This window comes from Mus caroli, chromosome 2, assembly GCF_900094665.2.
Source record: "Mus caroli chromosome 2, CAROLI_EIJ_v1.1, whole genome shotgun sequence".
Taxonomy (NCBI): domain Eukaryota; kingdom Metazoa; phylum Chordata; class Mammalia; order Rodentia; family Muridae; genus Mus; species Mus caroli.
In genome coordinates, this window is record NC_034571.1 from 158,523,942 (window position 1) to 158,544,097 (window position 20,156).

General features: G+C 54.1%; 1 protein-coding gene across 2 annotated transcripts in view; it reads right to left on the minus strand.

Annotated features, from left to right (window-relative positions):
* Positions 1-20,156, minus strand: part of Prex1 (phosphatidylinositol-3,4,5-trisphosphate dependent Rac exchange factor 1) — a 149,081-nt gene that overhangs the window by 20,929 nt on the left and 107,996 nt on the right. For both annotated transcript variants that reach the window (XM_029472872.1, XM_021186170.2), the window contains 11 exons: positions 15,366-15,466; positions 14,315-14,418; positions 14,118-14,167; positions 12,220-12,295; positions 8,770-8,842; positions 6,140-6,282; positions 5,166-5,258; positions 4,568-4,716; positions 2,712-2,797; positions 1,788-1,924; positions 1,294-1,399 (listed from right to left, as the gene is read on the minus strand). In XM_029472872.1, coding sequence (XP_029328732.1) covers positions 1,294-1,399; positions 1,788-1,924; positions 2,712-2,797; positions 4,568-4,716; positions 5,166-5,258; positions 6,140-6,282; positions 8,770-8,842; positions 12,220-12,295; positions 14,118-14,167; positions 14,315-14,418; positions 15,366-15,466 — 1,118 coding nt within the window. The remainder of the gene's footprint in view (positions 1-1,293; positions 1,400-1,787; positions 1,925-2,711; positions 2,798-4,567; positions 4,717-5,165; positions 5,259-6,139; positions 6,283-8,769; positions 8,843-12,219; positions 12,296-14,117; positions 14,168-14,314; positions 14,419-15,365; positions 15,467-20,156) is intronic.

The following is a 20,156-nucleotide window of genomic DNA, read 5'->3' on the forward strand; positions in this document are numbered from 1 at the left end:
TGACTGCTGAGGCGGTGACCTCTGAGGGAAGGGAAGAGAGCAGTGGTCCGGACAGTGCACACAAGTGTAAAGTCAGAGCAGAAACATTCATTCAGCCAGATGCAGAGCAGAGGGCATGGAGCGAGGAGGGAGGTGGTGCTGGGAGCCAGGCTGGCCGGGACCCTGGTTGTTGAAGGTTGTGGCTATGCCTTCTCGTTCTCCCTGAGCAGGGAGGAGGCCACCAGAAGGCTCTGCTCTCATTTTGTAAGAACACTGTGTGGGATTTGGGGTGGGGACCAACCAGGGAGAGGACGGCGAGCACACGGCTACAAGAATCCTGGTAAAAACCAGGTGCAGAACAAACCAGTACCGGTTAAGGTGGTGGGAACTGGTCAGACCCTGGTGGTGGAAAGCAAGTAATGGCCAGCCGAGTGGACAGCATGCATGGTGCAGGAATCACATGGGAGGAAGTAAGGACTAACTAAGAGAGTCCAGGGTAAAGACGGACCAGGGGCGGGCTCAGGTTAAGTTTCTGATGCCAGCAGAGGAAGTGAGCAGTCTGGTAAGAGGCCAAAGGTGACTCTAGAGGGGACCGTGGCAGGTCGTGACAGAACGGTGGCCCGCAGAAGACACGCACTTCTGGTCCCATAAGCCATGAGTCTGTCACACAGTCAGCAGGGGAGAATTTGGGCTGTCACTAAGCAACCAACTCCTGACTGACAAGCCAATGAAAAGTAAAGGGGAGGGGCTGGCGAGGTGGCTCAGTGGGTAAGAGCACCGACTGCTCTTCCAGAGGTCCCGAGTTCAAATCCCAACACCCACATGGCAGCTCACAACCGTCTGTAACTCCAGTATCTGACACCTCCAAAACAACCCCACCACATACACACAGACAAAACACCAATGCAATCACATGAAATAAAAATAAATAAATTGTTTTTAAAAACAATAAAAGCAAAAGAAACTGTGAACATCCCAGGAACCATCCTGGGCAGACGGGGGCAGAGTCACAAGGATAATGAGCTAGGACTTGGGCGAACTGTGCTAGGCCATCAGGCAGCAAGAGAATCAGGAGCCAAGCCATGTGGGGAGCTTCTAGAAGCTGAAACAGCCAAGTCAGTTCCTGCCTAGAGTCCCAGAAAGAACCACGGCCCAGTGGGATTCACTACAGTGTGAGCTGCTAAAGATGGACCCAGCTCTGAGCTGCTCACAGCACTAAGAAGGCCAACTGGGATGGATGGAGACCTGGGGACACAGAAGACCAGACATCACCGTGACCCCAAACTGAAGCTCCTCTCACTCCCTGTCCCTTACCTGAATCAGGCTGGTCATCTTCCGGGGGGTCCTCATCAGGGGCACCCTGGCTGGCTCGTGCCAGCTGGGCATCCTCATGGCTGTGGTAGACCCACTGGTAAAGACCCTGCGAAGAACCACTGTCAGAGGACGAGCCAAGGCAGGTGGTCCCCTGATTCCTGCCTATGAGGCCACCTCTGAAGAGATCTCCAAAATGTCCCTCTGGAACTGAGGGACCACTGGCTGAGGGTGGAACACCAACTCTGAGGTACAAGTAATAAGTAATATCCTCCTCTCCAAAGTCAAGAGAAGGCGTGTGGATGGAAGAGTGACTGTAACCGCTGCCAGAACCCAACCCTGCAAGTGATTTCTATGGTTAATGTGGCTCGTTGCTGAAGTCACAACACTCCCATTTGTAAAAGGGCCTTTCACACTCAGCTCAGCTCAGTGCTCCTAAGCAGTCTAAGGGGCCTCCAAGATGGCAGCCAGCCTCCCACCTTCCGCTCAGTGCTCACCAGGGCCTCTTCCCTGTGGTTGCGGAAAGCCTGGAAGTGCTCGAGAACCTCCAGGGCGCCATCATTCGCCACGCTGGTGCCATTGACTTTCAGGATGCATTGGCCTGCGCAGAGCCCGGCAGTCACAGCCTCAGAGCCTGGGGAACAGGAACACTTGAGGCCAGAGCCAGGCAGAGGAGCCAGGGTCCAGCTGCCCCTGCCAACGGCTCAATCCAGAGCGTGCCTCCTCTCAGCTGCCAACCAGAGAGCTGCCGCTGACACAGCAGAGGCAGCCGGCCCAATGTGGTATCTCAGACCCCTATCTTTTGGAGCCCTGCATGCCCGCATAGCGACGGACTGAAGCCAGGAGGCAGAGAGAGACCAAAGCTACCCTTAGGGCACAGGCTCAGAAAATCCAGGGCACAATATAGCTGCCTAGCACAGTCCATCCCTGTCAATCCTACCACAGGTCCCAAGCAGTGAGTCGTGAGCATCTCTAGGCTAACGGACAGCTCTAGAAATGGAAACAAATGGCCAGCTGCCTCCAGCCTAAGATGCACAGGCCTCGAGGACCTTGGCCCATACAGGTCCCAATCCCAGGGGCCTCCAACTACCTCTTTGCCCTGCGTCTACAACACAACACTTCACCTCTCTGGGACTTAATATTCTCATCTGTGAAGTTGGTAAACAGTGCATCTCTTCAAAGGACTCTGGAGAGACTCTAGAAGCTTGGGCGTGGGGAATGGCTGTCTTTACTAAGTGCTCAGTAGATGTTAGTCACTTTCTCAGTTCTAGCTGGACTGCCTAAGGCTCTAGCCAAGGTCTCACACAGCTGGACCATGGCCTTGCTGCCACTGGGAAGGTATAGATGCTTGCACTGGGCATGCGGCTCTCCACGCCCACGATGCGGCCCCAAGAGGCTCTGCACACCAGACTCCCGCTCACCTCTGCCCACAGCAAAGACACACGGTGGGGCCGTTCCTCGAATCTGGAAGGACAGGGCCTCTGGGTGGTCAGGGACTTTGATGGTCCTAGCAGGCACAGGGGCAGAGACAGGCCATGAGAAAAAGGAGTGTGGGTCCTCAAGGAGTCCCTTCCCGCCAACACCCTGCCCTGTCTCCAAGGCTTCTTGAAAATCAGCCCCGAGAGGAGCAATTATCAACACGGTCAGTCAACCAGGTCCCCAAAGCATGCGGTAAAGAACCAAAGGCCGTCACCCAAGCAGACAGGGGCTGAGACAGTGGCGGATACCAAGGGGAGGCACAGCTTGGGGGCTGTGGGTGCCAAGGGAAGGTACCAGCTGCAGGGATTGGCAGATGTCATTCATTTTGAGCTGCTAGGCAGCTTCTGTCCTCAGCACACAGCATGATCCCTCCTTCCATATCTACCGGGCAAGCAGAGCCACCCTGAGAGCCTGTCCTCGAAGATTAAACCCTGGTGACTTCCGTCTCCGGCATCGAGTAGCTAAGCCCTGCCTGTCACCTTTTCCTTGAATCTCCTGTCCTTACAGAAACAGATCCAAACCAGTGGTTCTCAAACTTGCTAATGCTGGGGGCCTTTAATACAGTTCCTTAGGAACGTGGTGGCGCACACCTTTAATCCCAGCACTTGGGAGGCAGAGGCAGGCGGATTTCTGAGTTCAAGGCCAGCCTAGTCTATGGAGTAAGTTCCAGGATAGCCAGGGTTACACAGAGAAACCCTGTCTCAAAAAAAAAAACAAAAAAAACAAAAAAAAAAAAAAACAGTTCCTTATGTTCTTATGACCCCACCAACCATAAAATTATTTTCATAGCTACTTCCTAACTGTAATGTTCCTACTGTTAGGGATCCTAACGTGAATATCTGTGTTTTCCAATGGTGTTAGGCAACCTCTATGAAAGGGTCATTTGACCCCCAAAGGGGTCAACGCCCACAGGTTGGGAATCACTGAAAACTCTCCACAGCTGGCAGCCAACATTTGCCTCAAGTACCTGGGAAGCAGGGCACCAAATAATTAACCTTAAAATATAAGTACATCGGTGCTAGAGAGATGGCTCATCGGTTAAGAGCACTGACTGCTCTTCCAGAGGTCCTGAGTTCAATTCCCAGCAACCACATGGTGGCTCACAACCATCTGTAATGGGATCCAATGTCCTCTTCTGGCATGCAGGTGTACATGCAGACAGAGTACATATACATAATATAAATAAATAATAAGTAAAATAAAAGTATGCCCACCGCACCTCTGTCCAGATGTGGCCCACCCTGACCCTGCAAGCCGGGCAGCCATAGAAGGCACCTGTTTCCACCTGCAGCCCCAGGGAAGTCTTCCTCTCCAGCGGTCATCCACAGGGACTTGCTCATGTCTCCTCTTTCTAACTCTGCTCCACCCCCCTCACTGCCTCTTTCCCTCTGATCTGCCATCAACAATGTAACCTCGGGGGCTTTGCAGTGAATGCTTCATCTTTCTAGAGCCCTGGTCCTCCAGAAGTCGTCTCCAAGAGCCATCCCTCCATCCCCAGTGACATCTCTCTGGCTACTGTCTCTCTGCATACACTGGCTTCCTTCTCTAATCTCAGGTATCTGCTGATAACCACCAACTCGGCACACACCTCATACCTGCCCAGTGTATATCTGCCCCCCTGACTTCACAAGAATCTATGGAAGGTAGGAACTGTATCCACCTTGACGGGACTGTGTTCCCAAGCCTGAGCTGGTCATGTGCACTTGGGACATCAAATTAGACTAACAAAGGTCACAGCCCCACACAGGAGGGCCAGGCCCAGGGAGACCTGCCAAGTCAGCCTGAGGCTCGCACTCACTCTTTGGCCTTGGTGGCCACCAGGAGGCGGAGTGGGCGGCGGGAGCAGAAGGACTGGTTGAGGATGGTCTCCACCTCAGAGAAGGGACGCAGGAACACCAGGTCCTCGTTGATGGAGTAAATCTTCCTCCCCGCCTGCAGGCCAGCCATCTGGAGGGACAAGCACAGGTGTCACTGGTCTCCTCCCTCTTCACCGAGGAAGCTGGAATGTTCTAGAAGCACCAGGAAGCTGGGCTCTGAGCTGTAAATGAAAGCCCAAGGAGGCAAGGGTGGGTGGCAGTTCCCTTGGGAAGAAATGGCCAATGCCAGCCTGTGTTGTGACGGCACAGAAGTCAGTGTGGTGGCCACTTTGTAACCATGGGAATGTGAACAAGACTGTGGAAGGAGATGCCATAAACTAGGGTTTGTTTGGGAGACAGAAGAAACCCTGCAGGGAGCCAGCCATCTGCTTTCCCTGCACGTCTCCATGAGCCCAGCAGGTGGCGCTAGTGGAACGTGCCAGGAAGGCAGTCTCATTCCAGCTACCCTGCATCTCAGAGACATGGGGTCACCCCCAGTTCAGGTACCACCCCACCTGAGTGGCCACCGGTGGGTCTCACCTCAGCCAGAGAGCCCCTCTGCACAGACTTCACTACCACAACCTTGTTCTTCTCCTCAAGATCGAAGCCATAGTCGTCCTCCTGTGGCGGGATCTGAAAGCCCAAGATGCACTTATAGCAACCAGATGGGAGGGACACCACCCTTCTCCCCCAAGAACTAGGATCCTGCAGTGAGGGGCCCCAAGTCTACAAGGCCCCTGAGCTGCCCCACTTTTACTGCTGACTGAAGGAAACCGTCTACAGCGTGACTGGGAATGTACTCAGGCTAAAGTAAAAGAAGAGAGCAGGTGACCTCTGAGAACTTCACAGATGGGCAAAGAGCTCCAGGCAGCAGGTACAGGGGATGGGAAGGCCCAGAGGCAGCCCCAGCGCGAGAGACTAGCCTGGCTCAGACAGTGAGGAAAGCGTTACCCAGGGGACAAAGCTGGAGAGGCAGGAAGAGCTCAGGACAGACACTGACTCTTATCCAGTGTGGTGGGTTACACTGGAGGGCTTTAGAGCACCAGAGGGAACTGCCGTCCCCAGGATTACCACAGACCAGAGAGGTTAGAGCGGCTATAGACAGACCTCTTCCGGACAACTCGCCACAAGCCCAGCCTAAGAAGTCAGGCTAGGTGGGCTGGGATGCCAACCTTGCTGACCTGGTTAGTAAATGTCCCAACTGCAAACACTCAAGGCTCCTGGATGCGAGCAGGACACAAACTCCTGAGAGCTATCTATAGTGCTGGAGGAGGTGACTCAGGAGGCACAGTGAAGCAATGGTTGTGGGCTAGATGAAAGGGTAGGAGCTCCTGCAGCCCCAGCGTTTCATGAGGAATATAGTCCTGGCTAGCACAGTGACTTGGCTTTTCTGTCCCAAGACTCATGCTCAGAGCTGCATGCCCTGCTCTGGCCACTGTCTGAAGCTGCCCAGCTACCAGGCCACAGGAGAGGCAAGGAAGAGAGGCAGAGCAGCCCTACTGTGAGCCTCCTACCAGCAGTCGCTTGGCTAGGATGTTCTCCACCAGCTTGAAGTCGTTGCGAAGCTGTTTGTTCTTGCTGCTGGTCCCCTCCATCTCCTCGTCAGCATGGAAGCGGAAGTACTGGGACTCATCCTTGAATTCGCTCTTCTCCAGAACTGCAAGCCGCAGACACACAGTCGTGGTCAGATGGCAGCGGTTCGGCTGCCTTGGCCAACCGGCAACCACAGGCTAGAAGCAGCTCCCAGACAAGCGTCGCTTGGCAGAGAGAGCATTGTAAGGGAGCAGAATTGCAAGCCAGTGTTAACATGTGTGAACTCCACACAACAGCCTTGGCTCTCTGACTCCTTTAAAAACCTGACATGGCTTGGTGGGTTCGGTGCCTGCCGTACAAGCAGTAAGGCCTGCGTTTGGATCCACAGTGCCGATATGAACGCCCTGTGAAACACATACCTCTAACCCCAGCGCTGGGGAGACAGAGACCAGCACATCTTCAGAGCTTGCTGGTCAGCGATTGACCCAGTTGGGAGGGTTCTGGGTTCAGATAGAGATCCTGTCTCAAAAACCACAGTGGAAAGTGGCTGAGGAAGGTACCCAGTGTCCCCCTCTGGCCTCCACATGAAGGGTGAGTGCAGACACATGTTATACACACACACACACATACACACACGCACCAAGAAATCTTAAAAAACAGGAAAGAAGCTGGGTGTGGTGGCGCACGCCTTTAATCCCAGCACTCAGGAGGCAGAGGCAAGCGAATTTCTGAGTTCGAGGCCAGCCTGGTCTACAAAGTGAGTTCCAGGACAGCCAGGGCTATACAGAGAAACCCTGTCTCAAAAAAAAAAAANGAAGAAGAAGAAGAAGAAGAAGAAGAAGAAGAAGAAGAAGAAGAAGAAGAAGAAGAAGAAGAAGAAGAAGAAGAAGGAAGAAGGAAGAAGGAGAACTAGAAGAAAAAAGAAAAAGCAAAGGAAAGAAGGAAAGAGAGAAGGTCCATCAAAGCAAAGAGTTAGCAGCCTGTGAGGGCCTGCGTGCGAGAAGAGAGCCAGTCCAGATTCCTCCAGACCCCAGTTTGCTCACGGGGGGTGGGGGGGGCAGTCTTCCTCCTGCAGGGGAACTACCTGTGTGTGAGTGTGTAACTGGGTAACCCCTCTCCTGCTCTGGAACAAACAGGCACGCAAATTGCTACTTCCCTCAGCGCAGGGCGCGCCAGGCTCCTGAGCATCCTGCTAATTTAGCCTCTGTTGTAAACATGGGGTTAGGAGACTCCAGAGCTGGAGGAAGAGTCACCGTGCTGTCTCTGAGCAGTGATGTCCAAGGAGACACAGAGGGACACTCTCCAGTCACTGGCCAGCCAGGTGAGGCCCCACCTCCCCCTCCCAGCCAAGGCTGCTAGCCCAGCTTTGAGAGGTGCATACAGACTGGAGTTCAAACCCCTCCATTTGACACTTTAACCCTTTGCACTCTGGTTTTCCCTTCTAGGAGAAGACCAAGAGATGGTTCCAAGGCTGCAGTGGCAAGCCTCCTCTGTTTCCCTGTCTTTATAAGTCCCTCCCAGAAGACACTCAGGACGCAGACGTGGCAGAAGGTGCTGTCCCCTCCTCCACTCTGTGCTGGCACTGCCCTTTGCCACAGCCACTCCCCAACGTTTGGTCCTTTCCTATTTTAGCAGATATTTGAGTTTGTGGTGGTGATGGGGGGATGTACAGCCTGCAATTTCCCCCCTCAAGGGCCCTGAGGGCATCAGGCTGCCCAAGTACCCCTCCTTGTGTAGTCTCCCCAGATAGCTGCCTTCCGGGAACAAGGCTGAGTGGACCACAATTACCCTCACCCACAAATGAGAGGCTCCTGCAGAGGACGGGTGGCAGGGCCAGGGCTACTGGAGGGTGCAGGCGGCTTCTGAGAAGGAGGCAGGCCCATGGGTGGCCAAGCCTGGTCCCTTCAGCTGAGGAAATGAGCAGTAGAGGGGACCAGGCAGCAAGGTCTCTGGAGAAAACAGAGAAATTGAAGCCACAGGGGAGCTAAAGCCTACAGGGAGCAGAGAGCTCAGCCATGGACACAGACAGGCAAATCGCCTTCAGAATGCTATGGCCCCCGGCCAGTTTTCCTAAATAAAGTTTTATTGACACCTAGCCACACCCCCTTTTGTTCCAGTTGTGGCAGCTGCTTGGCCCTTTGCAGAGCAAGTTCACTAAATCTAAGTTAGAACAAAGCTCACACTTCTGCAGCCTGTACCTGTATCCAAGCCTCCGCATTAGGACCACAGTACCAGCTTATCAGCATACACAAGATGGGTTGTGTCTGTCCGATATACAAGGGGGATCCACACATGCACATATGCCAGATGCCAAGCCCCAAGCCCCCCCGCTGCGTTTACCACTCTGTGCTACAATATGGCACCATGGTGGGCACACAGTGGCCACCCACAGGGAGGAGTCAGAGACTCAAAGGGAGAACTCAGTTTCTCTGAGAGAGGGACCAACAAAGGTAATGGGGGTGGGGCATAGGAGGACACCAGGCCGCCTGGGAGCAGGGGAGACCAAAGCATACGCCTTCCGATGCTGAGACACCGCCTTCAATGCTGAGACACCGTGTATGCAAAGCCGGCTCTCGGGGGCCCTAAGCAAAGCTCGAGACCCCGCACTTACCATGGTGCATAAAACCGTTGTTGCAAAGGCCCACACCAAGCGCCACGGCCTCCTCCCGTGTCTGGCAGTCCCCCTGAAATGGAACAGAAGAGGCTGCTCTGAGGGGAGCCAGCACTGAATCGTTTAAGACGGGCTACCATCGGGAAACACAAGTTGCAGGAGGGCAGAGATTTGTCATACTATGGACCAAAGTGCCCAGAAATGTTAGGAACCATTCCTGATAAACTCCTAACCAGGGAGTTACTTCTTTAGAGGATGCTGGTTGCCTAGCAACAGCCCTTTCTTGATCCCTCCCCAATAAGGAAACTCCCCCCATTTCACGACCACCCTGGCAGTTAAGGTGGACAATGAGGCACAACAAAACCCTCTAGGAATAAGGGCGCTGTGGCAAACCTGTGCTCACAGGCTGTCCTCTTCTTTCTGACTCCCTGCCTGGAACTAAGATGTGATGCCTGGTGCTTCTGCAATCACAATGTGACCTCAGGGTAAAACACTGTAATGGTGGCAGAGTAGAAAAACAGAGGGGGATCCTCAAAGACCTCATGAGGTGGCCCTGGTTGTTCTGGGCCACCAACCTTGTGCTGCTCTCACGAGAGACATAAATCCCAAATTTCTCTGGCTCTGTATGTCTGTAGACCATGCCCCCTGATGTTAGAAATGAAGTCTACAGTGCTTGAGAAGCCTACAGGGCCTTTAGGGGATACCACTGTCCCTTCCACCAGGGACGAAGCCACATGAGACGAAGCCACGTGAGGAGGTGACAGTGAGGCTGATGATGGCCTGACAGGCCACCAACTGTCCCGAAGCCCACCCTGGTTCCACAGGTCTGGACATGTGGCCTCTGGTCCAGTCATCTTTAACTTAGGTCTTTCTGTCTTGATGACGTGTCAGCAGAACTAGGAACTGGGCTGATCACGAGGGATGGGGACCAGAGCTGACTTCTGATGTCTGCTCTCTTAGTGGCCTGGCTGCAGGGCTCCTGCCTCCTCCCCTGCCAGAGCAGCCTGTTTGTGTTGCTTGCAACCCAAGTCACCTGCAGCTCAGACAAGCTTTACCTTTGAACACCCCCCCCCCAATCAGAAGACAGGTGTATGCCACCACAACCATCCTGGAACCCCAAAATCTCCCTGCTAGCCAGGTAGAGAGGGGCTAGGACCTCAGAGTGGGAGCCGGGCTGGCAGACTCAGTCCCAGCTGCTGACTGGATCGAGGGCTGTGATCAGGGGCACCTCACGACAGCTTGGGACAGGCTTCTGGGCTTCCAGATGCACAGGCAGCCAGCCCTGCACACAACTGTGACAGTCCAGAAGGGAAAAGGCTGCCAGACACCTAGCCAGCCAGACCTGGCCCTCTTTCTGGAGGGTGGAGGAGGGTACTCCCAGCCAAAGAGACATGATTGCTTTTCCAGGGGCTGTGAGGACCAGGTGTAGGGACTCTAGCAGGGGCTGTGGGGTGGGCTGAGAGAGGGGCTAAGGGGTCCTTAGTGTGCAAAGCATTACTAGGTGAGGGTTACAAGGAAAACAAACAACTCCTAAGGGGCCCTAGGCCAGAGGCAGGGGAATGGCAAGATTGGAGCTGGGACAGAAGAGGCAACAGGGCGGAACACTCCACACATACAGAGCAGCTGCCTCTAGCCGCAGAGCTGGGAAGTAGTGACAGCCAGCCCAAGTGGCCTTGGCTGATGATTGGTCTTAGAAGACCAGCCAGTCTCTGGAGTCTACTTGGTTTGCAAAGAGCTCAGAACCGGCCTAGCCTGTCTCTTCTATCCCCAGAGGCAGAGGCCAAGGAGGCTCCTGAGGACACAAGGCAAGCCCAGGTCACGGTGACAGACCTGAGTGCCCCAGGGGAGGACAAGTCGGGGAGGTGGGGGGAGCAGTGTGGACAGTGCTCTCTAACTCCTCTCTGGCTACTTCTGTTTCTCATTCAAAAAGTCATGGTGTCCCTCACAAGTCCCTGGGAGGGAACTGTGCACACCCCCGCCTGACACAAAGAAGCATAGGAAAACTGTCACCATCTTGCTTCCTGACTTCCTGGGGGACCAATGGGAGCACACGGGGAGAGTGTGAGTGACCGAAGGCCACACACAACATGGGATCCCACTGCCCACCATGCCTACCGTGCTCCGTGCTTCCACTGACTGACTCCTTGTCGGCAGGGGAAACTGAGGCACAGGCAGGAGGGCTGACTCAGGCTTCCCGATGACCAAGATCTGAGATCAGACGCCATGATCTGAGATCTCACAACGGGTAAGGCTGGTTGGTTCCTCTAAGCCTAGATACACCTGACCTTTGGAGTCTCAACTCATCACCCAGGCATGTATGCCTGACTCCAAGCTTTCTAAGCTAGCCTTTTCCAGCCACCACGTCACAGACAGGAAAACCGAGATTCCAAGGGGGGCAGTCAGTCACTGGCCCCAGGCTGTGGTTCTGACACAATGACGCAGCCCCTCCCTGCCTGGTTCATTTGGGCCTCCCCCAGTGACTCATGTGCCCAGGCTCTCAGCAGCACCATCTGCTGGGCCCTGGTAGCTGTTGCAAAGGGTTCTCGGGGTACCCCAACCGTCCATCTTCTCTGTCCCAGTTACTGGTGCTGGCCCTAGGGTCCAGGAGGCAGCAAGGAGGAAGGCCAGTGCACGTGTCATCTCTGTTCATCATCATCCCACAGCTGGGTTATTATCAAGGTGGTGCACTCTCGCCCAGCACTCCCTACCTGGCCCTGCACTCTAAACAAGTCACATGACCTAAGCCTCAGGCTTCCATCTGTAACACTGGGATGGCCACCACGCTACCCAAGCTTGTTCCAAGGGTCATATAAGACGACACGCCATGATCTGAGATCTCACAACGGGTAAGGCTGGTTGGTTCCTCTAAGCCTAGATACACCTGACCTTTGGAGTCTCAACTCATCACCCAGGCATGTATGCCTGACTCCAAGCACCCAGGGGTGGATCCTGAGACACTCAGTGTCTCTATCAACACGCCTGGTCTCTTCCATACAGACTGGCTTAAGCATTGACGTGGGGCTCACACAACAGATGACATCTACCGAGAAAACCACTTGGCCAGGAGAGACCATGAGGCAGGCATCCCCTCCCTTGACATTACACGAAATGAAAAGGCTCAGCTCTCCCTGCCTTTGACTGTGGTTACATGCAAGGGCAATGCCCGGAGCTGCGGCTGCCACTTCATGACTGTGAAGCAACCAATCAGAAGATGACACAGCAGAACGGCAGAAAGGGAGAAGGCTCAGTATGAAACTGAGCACCAGGAACACCCAAGGATGCCACACTACGATGTGACAGAAAGCTGCTGCACAGGGGCAGCTACTGCACATGCCCTCTCTGCGGGGCTCCCTGTGTGGTCACACTGTAGACACAGAGAGCAGAAAGGAGCTGGGTCTGTCCCCAGCTATGCCGCTGTCCCCAGCTAGAGTCTGGGCCACGCGTGCTCACCTGTGCCAGTAGCCAGTCTACCAGCTTGCTCCCGGGGACCACGGACTTGTAGGTCTTCAGGTGGTAATCGCGGTCCCTGAGGAAGAGGTGAGCAGTGAGCAGCCCTGGAGGGGGTGGGGAGCATGGCGGTTTCTGCAGCCTGTTCTAGCCAGAAGCACCCCCACGGACATGGGAAAGAAGCTAATCCACTCCCAACTTAGGGGTCAGCTGCCCGCCAGCAGCAGACAGGGAAGCCTCAGGCTTCAGATATTCTCTTGCCCAAGGGACCTCTCTGTGCAGCCATGCCTCCTGAGGCAGCTTTGCCTACATGTAGAGAAGGTTTGTCTTTGAGTAGAGTGCCACACTGGGGACCGTGGGCATCCCACAGAGCCACATGTCCCCACAGCAAGGACCTCTCCCAGCCAGGCGTCCACAGTCCACAACGAAGGAGCCCTGAGTCTCTAAAGAGGGGTGATCATGGCTCCCACCATTCTGCCTTCTTTTGGTGCTGACACACACGTTTCAAAGACACAGAGCTGAACTGCAGGCTAGGCCCTGAGCACAGGGCAAAGTCCAGGGCTGGAGGGTGCAGGGGGGGTCCCCCAGTGAGGTATGCACTCCACCATGCTGGCCGAAGGGGTATGGGGTCTGAACAGCCAAACTGAGTTCTACAGTCCTGGGTGGAGTCGCTGAGGGATGGTCAGGACTGGGCGTGGTCAGTTGTGAGAACCTGTCTCACCTAAGCAAGGACCCTAGGCATATCCCCGCCACCACCTAAAAAAGAAAAAAGTCATACCAGCAGGCTGGAAGGCTCAGGGAAGGCCACTAGGAAACAGGCAGAGGCCATAGGGACCCAGGAGGTGGCTGGGCACAGATAGAGGCCAGAGGGGCCCAGGAGGAGGCTGGGCACAGGTAGAGGCCAGAGGGGCCCAGAAAGAGGCTGGGCCCTTTGTCACTACCTCCTAGAACTGGCACAGAGCAGCAAATGAGGGTGACTGAGGAGGCAGGGCTCTAGATGAAGGGTTCCCAGGGCCTGACTTCACAGACCACAAACAGACTGGATGAAGTCCCCAGAACAAGTCACATTACCCTGTCCCTGTCCCTCCACCCACAACCACAAGGTTCCTAACAGACACTGAGCCACTCATTTGTTGCCTCCAGAAGCCTGTGAGCATACTTTCCGTGACTTTAACCCTCAGCGCACCAGGAGGTACAAGCTGCTGCTAGGCCCATTTGGCTGGAAGAGAACCATTCACTCAACAAACACTGGTTCAGTGTTGCTCCCAAGGTCCTGCGTTAAAGCCATTTGAATTCAGATTCAAACAGCCAATGAAATCAAAATAAAAAGATTGGTTAAAAGCAGACTCTGTAACTTGGAGCATCTGAAAACCTTAGGTCAGATAGTTTCTGCGGGGGGACAATATAGACACAGGGCACAAGAACATACAGCCCTGAGAGGAAGCGCTGAGAGCTTCTGGGTGTTAGGAAGGTGTCAGAGCAAGATGGAACTCGGTGGCAGAACGCTTGTCCCATCCCAGAAAAAATAAGAAAGGAGGAAGTGGGAGCTGGTGTGTAGGAAACCATTCCACAGCAGCAGCAGGTGCAAAGGTCCTGCGGTGCATCCTACTTTATAACCTGCCTCAGAAAGAACTGGTGAGGAACAGAAAGGCTGAGTGACTGTGCAAGGTCACACAGCTGGACACCAGCAGGCAGATCCACTCCTCAGCCTGGCTCTCCTGTCACTTCATACGCTTCAGGACTTCCCACAGATTCACTCACTTCCTCCTGACAGTCTGATGGAAGAGGTCAGTTATTAACCATATCTGATGGAAAAGGGGACAGAGGCTCAGAGAGGTCAGGATAGGGGGTCGGGGGAGGGCGGTCTGTTACTGTCAGGTGGGGAGGCCATGGGGACTTACTTGATCACAGGGGCGTACAGGCTGTGCAGCCGGCAGTAGAGTCTCACGCCCTACAAGCAAGAGCAGGGTCTGAATGAGCCACCCACTCTGGACTGCTGGGAAGAGGAGGGTGGGCAGGGCAGGCTGCAGGGACATAGGCCTGTTCTGCAGGGACCTCCAGCTGGATCGGGGCCACAGGCTGAAAGAAGACGCCCTACCTTGGACATGATATCCTCCAGCTCGCTGCGTGCTTTGTAAGTGCCGTCGTCGTAGCGGAAGCGGTACATCACCTGCTCGTTCTTGAACTGGTGCTTGTCAGAGACTGCAAGGACCCAGGGACTGGTAAGGCTGGGGAAACCCACCCTCCGTCTCTACCCTTTGGTCCCCCAGAACAGCAAGGGATGTGAGGCCTAATTAGACGTCTGTGGGCACCTCTGACTTGGCCTGTCCTTGGAAAGAAGGGGAAGCAAGCACTAGGGTAAGAAGCGCACTGCTGGCATCTGGACAGCCACCTCTCAATGCTGCTGGAAACTTAGACCCCAAAGCAGACTCTGTACAGCCAAATGTCTAAAACTCTAAAAGCAAGGACTCTCCCCTGGACAGTCAGTGGCTCCTGGCTGGCTCAGTGCGCCTACACAGACTCCACAGCCAAGTCCCTTCCCCAGCTCCAAGACTTCACTTCCTGACAAGCCCCGGGTCCACTCAGGAGGTAGCCTCCCCTGGTGCTCCCTGGAAAGCACTCAGCATCCCCCTGGACACTGGGCCTTGGCTGTCCCTGCCCAGAGCCATAGCGCCTAACTGCTATGCTATCCTCCACTTCCAGGGGAGATCTCCCAAACCTCGGTTCAGACCTGACCCCCTATGACACTGACTGCCACGCCTCCTCTCGCCAGCACTGAGCCTGCTGTACCGGCACCGCCTATCATCTTCATCTCCCCTCCAAGCACAGTCAATTCCATGAGGACAGGACTCTTCACCTGCCCCACTCACGACTGTGCAAGCAGTGCCTTACTGCAAGAAATATCCGATAAACATCCTCAAATTAGCTCTTCCTGAAGGGGAAAATGGAAAGTTCCACTCTCTGACCACCTGCTTCACTGAGGAGTCCTCGCTTGCTAGTACCCAAGAGAACTTGTCATGAGGCAGCCATGGTTCTGAGTCTGCGGGAGAGGGACCAGGCCAGCAGCTTGGAAACGCAGGAGCAGCTTTCTGGGGGAAGGGCAGCTTCCCTGACATCCAGCCTACCTCGCCATACCCACTGCCACTCACCATGGTGGATGATACCGTTCTCCAGCAGGGCTTGGCCCAAGTTGACCCCTTCTTCTGTCTTGCTGATCTCACCAATTTCCAGGAGCCAGGCAACAAACTCACTGCCAGAAACAGAAGATGCAGGGAGATGGTTCCCCAACCCCGGAACCAAAACCCAGCTGGCCTGGTCCCACCCACCCCAGGAATGGCAGGCAGATCTCCCCATAGCACATAAAGCCAGCAGCCATAGCCCAAGAAACCATGATAAGGCTTGTCTGTGCTTTTTCAGTTGGCTAGAACAATTCCAGGCCAGCCTCATCCACCCAGGGAAGGGTGGGTGGATGGATGGACAGATGGTAGGCAGATGAACGGATGATGGATGGATGGATGAGGGATGAATGAACAGACGGATGGATAATGGATGGATAGGCAGATGGGTGGCAGATGTTTGGTAGGTAGAGGAATAGGTGTGTGGATGAACGATTGACAGATACACAGATAGGTGGCTAGATATGGGTTAGTAGGTAGGTAGGTAGATGTATAGAGAGAAGAGTGAAAAAATGGTTTATGGTTGGTAGATGAATGAATGGTGGATGGATGGATGGATGGGTGGGTAGAAGGATGAATGGTGTAGCTTATTAGTTGGTGCATGGCTAGATGATAGATGGATGACAAATGAATGGATAGATGGATGATGGGTTGATGGACGGACAGACGGATGGATGGATGGATGGATGGATGGATGGGTGATATATGGATGATAGATGGTGAATGGACAGATGGATGGACAAAGAGATGATGGATGGATGAAAGGATGGATAGACGGATGGATGACGAGTAGGTAGATGGATGAGTAGGTGGGAGATGAAAGATGGACAGAGAGAGATAAGATGGTAGATGGGTGTGGGAAATAACTGAGTGGGGAGTCGCATCCATGTGGGACCTATGGATGGAGGCATAAGCCAATGGATACACATTGGGCCACATGGTACATAGGTAAATAAGAACAGACAGATGCATAAACCATCAGAAAAATCAACACTGGATAGATACGCAGATGTGGAGGCTGAGGAGGGATGCTGGGTAGATGGTGGACGGTAGATGAACACCAAGGGTAGTTGGGGTGAGGTAGCGAGATGGTATGGATACTAAACGCATGTGTCTGTGTGCATGCATGTAGCTATGTACGAGTATAAATGAAACTCACAAAATAAGGAGGAGGCCATACCAGGCCCAGAAAGCTGACTGGAAGTCAGGCCCAGATGTCTCAAATCACATCCTGTCAATTCTCAGACTGGTCCATCACACCTTGTCTGTCCGTCCTCACAGAGCTCTAATCACACCCTCTTAGTCCTCAAAGAGCTCCAATCACACCCTCTCTGTCCTCACAATGCTCCCATCACACCCTCGCTGTCCTCACAATGCTCGCATCACACCCTCTCTGTCCTCACAATGCTCGCATCACACCCTCTCTGTCCTCACAATGCTCGCATCACACCCTCTCTGTCCTCACAATGCTCGCATCATACCTTCTATGCCCGCACAGTGCTCCAATCAAACCCTCTCTGTCCTCACAGTGCTCCCATCACACCCTCTCTGTCCTCACAATGCTCGCATCATACCTTCTCTGCCCGCACAGTGCTCCAATCAAACCCTCTCTGTCCTCACAGTGCTCCCATCACACCCTCTCTGTCCTTACAGAGCTCCAATCACACCCTCTCTGTCCTCACAGTGCTCCCATCAACCCTCTCTGTCCTTACAGAGCTCCCATCACACCCTCGCTGACCTCACAGAGCTCCAATAACACCTCTGTCCTCACAATGCTCCCATCATACCCTCTCTGTCTTCACAGTGCTCCCATCACACGCTTTCTGTCCTCACAGAGCTCCAATCACACCCTCTCTGTCCTCACAATGCTCCCATCATACCCTCTGTGTCCTCACAGTGCTCCCATCACACCCTCTCTCTCCTCACAGTGCTCCCATCACACCCTTTCTGTCCTTATAGTGCTCCAATCACATCCTCTCTGTCCTCAAGTGCTCACATCACACCCTCTCTGTCCTGACAGAGCTCCAATCACACCCTCTCTGTCCTCACAGTGCTCCCATCACACTCTCTCTGTCCTCACAATGCTCCCATCACACCCTCTCTGTACTCACAGTGCTCCCATCACACCCTCTCTGTCCTCACAGTGCTCCCATCATACCCTCTCTGTCCTCACAGTGCTCCCATGACACCCTCTCTGTCCTTACAAAGCTCCAATCACACCCTCTCTGTCCTCACAGTGCTCCCATCACACCCTCTCTGTACTTACAGAGCTCCCATCACACCCTCTCTATCCTCACAGAGCTCCAATCACACCTCTATCCTCACAATGCTAGCATCATACCCTCTTGGTCTTCACAGTGCTCCCATCACACGCTCTCTGTCCTCACAGAGCTCCAATCACACCTCTGTACTCACTGTGCTCCCACCACACGCTCTCTGTCCTCACAATGCTCCCATCACATCCTCTCTGTCCTCACAGTGNACAGTGCTCCCATCACACCCTCTCTGTCCTCACAGTGCTCCCATCACACCCTCTCTGTCCTCACAATGCTCCCATCACGCCCTCTCTGTCCTCACAGTGCTCCCATCACACCCTCTCTGTCCTCACAGTGCTCCCATCACACCCTCTCTGTCCTCACAATGCTCCCATCACACCCTCTCTGTCCTCACAATGCTCCCATCACACCCTCTCCATCCTCCAATAGGCTTATGGCTTACTCAGAAAGGAGTTCATCTCTGCCTCAACTCTCTCACACATCTGCCCAGAAATATGTGCATCAACATCAGCATCGCCACCAATGTCACACCTAGAGCATGGTTTCTAGATCAGTCTTCTCTCCTGCATCCCCCTCCCCATCCTCTGGGCTTTGGCTTACTTACCTTTGTTCCCTTCTTTTAAAACAAAAACAAAAACAAAAAACAAACCCTAGGCCCATCTACCTCTGGGCCTTGAAGTTGCTGTTCCATTCACCTAAAAATGCCTTTTTCACACTCCCTCCATGCCACCTCTCCCAAGCTGCAACAACCCACACCACTGCCAGGGAAGACTCCACACAGAGGCTGCCCACCTGACTATGTGCTCTGCAGCAATGGGTTCACAGATGTATGTGTGTTTATCAGACCCCTCCCTGAGCACACTGACACCAGGCGTGTGAGCCCTCGCTGATAGCTGCTGACCTTGTTCATTGACCTTTCCCTGACATGCTTTGAGACTTAAGTGTCCTCCACACAACAAATGAGGAATGAGGAAGGTTGGGGACACAGGTGAGACAGGTTCTGGCTCGAGGCCTCTGAGGTCCCAGCCCCTGTGGACTCTTGGGCTTGGCACAGATTTCAGCCCACTGGAGCCAACACAAGAGGGTGATCCCAGAGCAAGCAGCACCCACAAGCGTGGGCAGCAGTGCCCAGCCCCCTTTATGGAAACCAGCTGTCCCACCTCCGGTTACAACAGGGGACCCTATTTTTAGCTTTTCGTGCTGGCAGAGGAAGGACCTGGCCTTATAGAGGTAGCGGTATTACGAGGCATTCAGAAAGCCCAGGAGACGCCCAGGGATGTGGGAAAGAAACAGGTACATTTCTGGTACCCTTGGGTGGGAACTTTCTAAGTTCTGTGTCCTTCTAACCACCCCCTACTCCATTGTTCTCTAAGTCCCAACTCTTGGGACAAGGCACAGACTGCCAGCAACCCCAGAAGGCAAACAGATGTTGGTGTGACCACTCACAGAGGCTGGAGGTCAGAGAGCCAGAGCAAGGCTGCTCAGCAGCTGTCCCATCCAGGGCCATCAATGACCCTGTGGCCACAGTGAGGAACAAGAAGCATACCAAAGTGACTGCAGGGGGCAGAAGACAGACTCAGGAGAGCAACTGAGTGGCAACTATGCCTACACTTGCTACCCTTTGGGAAACCAAGCTGGGTCTTCAGCTTGTTGGGCCAACTAATGCAAAGCTGTCCCTATCTAGGGACCAAGATGCAGCTGGACGCTGCTCAACAGGATGCAGCTGGCAAATGGTTTCCTTGGGGGCATCTGGAATTAGTGGGTGGACTTTTTAATCCTGTGAAACTTTAAGCTGGAGCCCAGGAGGGAAACCAGATAAAGTTAATCTCTTCTTACGCAGGAACCTCAAACTCTGAACAGGGGATACTGGCCAGGTAGAGTCTGTGCCAAGCCAGTCAAAGCTGAAGCCACTGCTCAAAGAACCCACCACAACCCCATGGGTCCAGCTCTTCAAGAGAGAGAGCAGGAGATCTGATATTTCCTACGAAGCTCCCAGTTGTTCAATGCTGTCCCCAGGCTTCCGCGGGTACTGGGCCAGCAGAGAGTGTCCCAAACTGGACATCAGAGTGCACAGAAGCTCTGAGTGACAGGTGGCAGTAGGGAGTTGGGATCTGACAGAAGCTCTGGGTGAGGCTATAAACAACAAGGCCCAGGCTTCCAGATAGATGCCCCCAACAGCAGTGGGAGGTACTGAGACAGGTTGGGAGGCCAAGGTAGGGTGGGATCAAATGGCAGAGTCCACTGACAGCTAGGCTGTGCCAACTTCCCTTCTCCCTCCGCCCTGCCCAATGGACACCATTCAGCCTGTTTCAGGTCAAGGCCAAGGCTGAGCACAGAGGGCATGTGGGCACATCCTTTCATGAGCGCCACCTGATCAGAGGCTTCATGTACCACTCCCCAAAGGGACATCTTCCCACTTGCTTCCTGCCTGGAGCCTGGGGTTGAGATGCCACCTGGAGTCCCATGCACAAAGTCCCTGCCAATGTCC